The sequence below is a fragment of the Micropterus dolomieu genome, linkage group LG08, assembly GCF_021292245.1.
Source record: "Micropterus dolomieu isolate WLL.071019.BEF.003 ecotype Adirondacks linkage group LG08, ASM2129224v1, whole genome shotgun sequence".
Lineage (NCBI taxonomy): Eukaryota > Metazoa > Chordata > Actinopteri > Centrarchiformes > Centrarchidae > Micropterus > Micropterus dolomieu.
The window spans coordinates 32,463,723-32,469,352 of NC_060157.1; the positions used below are offsets into that span (position 1 = coordinate 32,463,723).

The 5,630-nt window shown below is 43.8% G+C and overlaps 1 protein-coding gene across 1 annotated transcript in view; it reads right to left on the reverse strand.

Annotated features, from left to right (window-relative positions):
* Positions 1-552: 552 nt before the first annotated feature.
* Positions 553-5,630, reverse strand: part of clcn6 (chloride channel 6) — a 25,017-nt gene continuing 19,939 nt past the window's right edge. The window contains exons 18-20 of the mRNA XM_046056116.1: positions 1,964-2,133; positions 1,743-1,868; positions 553-1,650 (exon numbers count right to left, since the gene is read on the reverse strand). Coding sequence (XP_045912072.1) covers positions 1,570-1,650; positions 1,743-1,868; positions 1,964-2,133 — 377 coding nt within the window. The 3' untranslated portion in view covers positions 553-1,569. The remainder of the gene's footprint in view (positions 1,651-1,742; positions 1,869-1,963; positions 2,134-5,630) is intronic.

The following is a 5,630-nucleotide window of genomic DNA, read 5'->3' on the forward strand; positions in this document are numbered from 1 at the left end:
GAAGACTGGGTCTGTTCAGCACCGCTCGGGGGACGGCCCAAACATCATGGTCGGGTTAAAATAATAAATCAATGTTGACTTTTGGTTTCACACAGGACACGTGTCTCCTGGGTGAAAAACCCATCCATCCACCCCGACCTCCTTCCTACAGATCTCTTTATAATCTTAAACTACGTCACCTGACCTTGACGGCTTTCTGACAGAATGCTGGATTTCCCTCTCTCCAGGTATCAGTTCAGGGACTGTTGGCCCGGTCCATGGCGCTGAATGGGCTGGTGTTTCGCTCTTAAATGGTAACTCCTGTATGTCTTAACCTGGGCCCTGTTCCCACACTTGTTGGTGTTGTAAACTAGAAGGAACGAAAAGGTTTGCTTCAGCCGGCAGTCACAGCATTTTCCTTCAGGGCACAAAAAAAACACAGACAGGCTCAGACTGTTACACCAGGTGTCTGACAGCGTCATGGAAAGGATCCCTACGAGGGACTCCTGCTGAGCCCTTTTGTTTTTAAGGGGGTCAGCGGGAGTCCCTTGTAGGGATCCTTTCCATGATGCTGTCAGACACCTGGTGTAACAGCCTGAGCCTGTTGCAGGCAGAAGAAGCACTTTCTGTGGATGCCACAGCTGCAGGTTCGTACCTCCGAGTCATTTCGACCCTAAAATATGTGGAAACAGGGCCCTAGTTTAAACATGCCGAAATGACCCTTTAATAGGATTTGCCAGCCTTCCACCAAACCACATTTCAAAAGATGTTACTGTCGCAGACAAATTTCCAACGAGGGAATAAAATCATCGCCGACTGAGCACCACAGACTCGGAGTCAGCCACTGAACTAACAACTGGTATTTTCAGAGCATTGGGAATTTGTTTTTCGGGTAACGGGCTGACAAATGGGCTTTAGGTCCAGTAAGACATTTTTCAAACTATTGGAGTTTGGAATAATGGCCGTCAGAAGCATGGCACAGCACCACTGCAAGTCTGCTCTGTTTCTGTTTTGTATGTTTTCCCAGATGTAGTTCTGTAGCTAGCTAACGATGACTTCCTCAGTCTGAATTCTGCCTAGCAAGCTCTGATTGGTCAATTGCGTCTCCAACCAGCAGAAACAGCAGCCAATGAGCTCAACTTCAGACCTGTCAGAATCACTGAACAAATCTTCAGGGCTGGTCTTCATCTGTGTGGAGACCACAGATATAATTCATGTTGGGACTGTGTGATGCTGCTAACAAAGCGATCTCCTGATTTAAAAAAAGAAACGTGTTCTCAGTCCCCCAGTTACATTAGCGATTATACAATCTATTCCATAACTGTTCTATGGTACCTACAGTACATGTGTCCGGCCCGGTGGATCGGAGGCTGACAACGCTACACTGGAAATGTGAAATACAACTGAATGGTTTCACTTATTGGAGAAGTGTGTTCCTGACTGGGTGACGGAGAACGTGTGTGTGGTTGTGAAAGCCCTGAAAGTGTTTGGGAACATGCTGTTAGGAAAGGACAGAGACAAGAGGCTCAGGACCAGGCTGAACAGAGTCTGGGGGGGTCGGAGGGGGACGGCAGGACGTCCAGAGTCGACTCAAATGGTGATGTAGTGCTGTCGCAGTTTGGCCACCAGGAACTCGTGGGTTAAATTATGTCTTGTGATTATTCCGACAATCTGAAAGAGACAGCAGAAACAAGAGCTCAGTCAGACTCATCAGAAGCCGCTCAGACCGGAGGAACCAGTCATTCTGGAGGAGAACAACTCACCTCCCCCACAGCGTTGACCACAGGTAAGTGTCGCAGGCCCATGGTCCTGAACAGGTTGAACACCTGGCAGATGCGGGTGTTGGGTGACACTGTGTAGGGACACGGGTTCATGTAGGGGGTGACGTCCTGCGGAGACACGTTTAAAGATCACAACATCTTATTTTATGTGTCTCCACTGGGGGAAAAGTGGACTCTTTTGACTCTGTTTAAATGGGTCGTACCACTATCATGCGGGGGTTGAGCAGGGCGAGGTCCAAGTCATGGATGTCAGGGTAACGTGGGTAATCCTCTGTCATCTCTGCGTAGGACAGCCTGGGCTGGGTGGCGCTCTGTGGTGGACGTACAGAGAGGCAAACAGGTGGATGTACATTAACAGGGTACCCCCAGGATTCTCCAAGTTAAATTTAAGACTTTTTAAGACCTTTATAATACCACCTAGGATGAAATTGAATGGAAAATAATAATAATGGAACATTTGTATGAATTTTTATGAAGTTTCCTGAATTTAATAAAACATTTTATTATAATACTCACATTTCTATTTCAAACACTACAGCTTTTTGGGGTGTGATTGTACTCTGATAACATAAAATAAATCACGTCACTTTGTGTTGAAAAGTGGTGAGGACATAGGGGTTCAGATTAGGGGTGTGACAATACACTTAGCTCACATGCATGATGCACAATATTGGGTTCATGAGAACAAGACAAGAAGATATTTTAACACTATTTTGATGAAATACTCAATGCTGATATAAATGGGGGGTCTGGGGGTCCCCTAGAACATTCTGAGCATTAAACACTCAATTTCCTGCAACCAGGAGACATTTTCAGAAAATTCAGGTGACAATTCAAACAGAATATAATGTAATCAGCAGCTTGTTTTTTTAGCTTAAGTTGGGGTTTTTTGGACAATCAACATTTGTTTCTTCTATATTTACATTGCATTGCATGTTTTTTTATTGTGCAAATTAACCTTTCTCAAAGCATTTTCATTTGTCTTTTAACATTTCTTGTAGTAAGCCATTTTTCAGATCATATTTAACAAATTTAAAGAAAGTGATGGAGACACATCTCCAGCATCCCCAGTGTAAATGACACCTATGAAATTAATAAATTATTTGTCACAGTCAGAACTCTTATGGTGTGAAACCAAACATATAAAATAAATTGTGCAGTTTGAGTTGTTCCAATTAGTTACACCTTGGCTAGATAAGGTAGTGTAATGCAATATAATGTGCCTAGCTGACAGTTGCTTCAGTGATTATTCATCCTGTTCTGTTTTTGCATCCAACGACTGCTTGAAATATAGTATTACATAGTATTGGCTTGAAAGCAGCGGGGATAAAGAGTTGGGTCCTGGTGTCCTGGTGATCGGCGCATCTGGGTGATGTAGTTTAATGTGCATTAGCATGTTGGATGTTTCCATTCACATAACGTTACCCTACAACGCCAACACACAGACAGTCCTCATCTCATACACAACTTTCTCTGCTGCTGTTGTAACGTTAACTGATCAGGAACCTGCAGACAGGTCTTCCAGCTCCACTGTTTCATTACCGCTCGCCATTCTGTGACTGACTCGCACGCCAATCTGCTTGTTGCGCTAACCTCAGCGCCACTGCCCTCAGCCTCGTCCACCAACTTGTCCGCATTTCTGGCCTTCTGAACTTCAGACACTTGCACATTCTGAGTCAACGAGCTAACAAGCTTGTTAGTAGCACATCAGAGACGTTTTCTTTTCTTTCCTAACAACTGACTGATTCGTGCACAGTCCACAGTGTAAAGCTAAACACTGACGTAAACAGTAACGTTATCTGTACTGTCGTATCACATCCGAGTCACATCTAGTAAAAAAACTTTGCAAATTAAATTTAATACTTTTTAGAATATCAAATTTAAAACTTTTAAAATACTTTTAAGAGCGGGTTCCCAAACAAAATGCACTAATCTCCTATTTTGATAGAAGTGATGAACCATCTGCAGTAATGTAAAAGATTAAATTGTGCACGATTTTATTATTTTTATTTTCAGTCATGTTACCTGACTGTAAGTGAGTCTACTGAGGCTGCAGCAGTGGATGAAGCTCTCTGCTGTGATTCTCTCTGACCATCCATCGTGTCTTAGTGCTGTTAGTCAGTGGGAGATGACACCGCCGCAGACTAACTGGTCAGGGAAGAGCCAGCCTGCTGGGCTATGAGTCATGTCAATCTGGACTGCAGCGAGACTCCATCACTGTGAGGCAGTACAGAACGAGGATCCAGACTGCAGGATAACAAAATATCCCGTCACGCAGAGAAAGACACAGCCGGTATGCCAGGCACGTCTGGCTGAATCACACACCGTCCCCGCGCACGCAGATACACACTCATGCTTGGCTTCGAGCAGCAATGACTGGACTGAAGCTGCTGGCCGACGTTATTTTCATCTCATGTTCAGTTTGGCCATTTTCAAATAAATTCTACAAAATGACAACACTGATCCCTCAGAAATATTCCTGACAGAAACACCTCTGAAGCAGCATTTAGTCTCCGTGACTCTGAATCTAATAATTACTCCCTCAAGAAAACGTACATTATATTTATCTCATCAACAGCTTCTCACTAGACCTTGTTTGTAACGTTTCCAAAGTTCATTAGCTTGAATAAATTATTTGTATTGTTGCTCTAGGTACAGGCAGTCAAATACAGGCTGATTAATCTGTTAACTGGAAATATGTATGAGGGTCCTAGTACACACTTTTCAATGGCACCTGTCAGCCAATCAGATATAAATGTTCTGCACTCGGCCTCTGTGCTGGAGCTACTTTTGACTGCTTGGAGATTTATGATGCAACTGCAAAAGCCAAATAAATTGGACCCGACTTTGACACAAAAACAGACAGTGTGCCAGACAGCCGTGCCGACCGAACCCCAGCATGGAGACAATGAAAGGGCAGGTGGTGATTCGCCCGTCCCAGGTTGTCAACATAATAATGAGGCATTGTGAAACTCGTTGGGCTGGCTGCCGCTGCTTTCCTCTGCCTTCTGTCTTCCTCTGAGGGTAGCGTGATGAGTTATTTTTCTGCAGCTTGGCACAGCATGACACATTCAGCTCCCCAGATGGTCTTCACCGTGATTCAGTTAGTCGCCTTGTCTGTTGCTGGGCAGCATGTGTGGGCCAATGAAACATCACACACACTTCAGAGCTTAGTTTCACGTGGCGAAAACCAGCAGCCACCAACACAGGACATGAAATCTTTTTTTTCCCTAAGGATTCTCGCGAATTAGTTTTCAGGCCCGTAATGTCTGCCATTGTGTACTGTGGCGCCGGAGACATGGGGGCGGGGGCATGGGGCTAATGATCAACCGAAAATGTTCCTCCTATTACCGTCATTATGATTTTAAATTGAATTTATTATTCAATTGTAAATGAAAATGAAGTTTAAAATCTGCAAAAGTCAACAGACCTACTAAGTTGAAAATTCACATTGGACACGAAATAAAAACAAATAAGAAGCTGCTGAATGAGAGGTTGCAGTGAAGAAAAGGTTTGTCTGAATATCTAAACTCTGCACATGGGCCTTGTTGAACAGAGAAGACTAGAAGAACATTTAAGAGAAATTAAGTCAATATGAGAAAAGCTTTTATTTGATTTAACTATTTGTGATGAGGAAACTTTCAAAGCCTGGGAGTAAGCTTGCATGTCCAATCAATTTGTTACATCTAGTTAGTAATTCAATCCATATTAAAACAATGGAAGAAATCCTTGACACATCAAAAATACGAGTGTGACAACACCACCAAATAGCTGGGAGCATCGGCGGAAATCACGGGGGGGGGGGGGGGCATCCCCCCCCATCTGAGAGGGGGCCCCCCCTTAAAAACCATCAAATAAAAAAATGATATA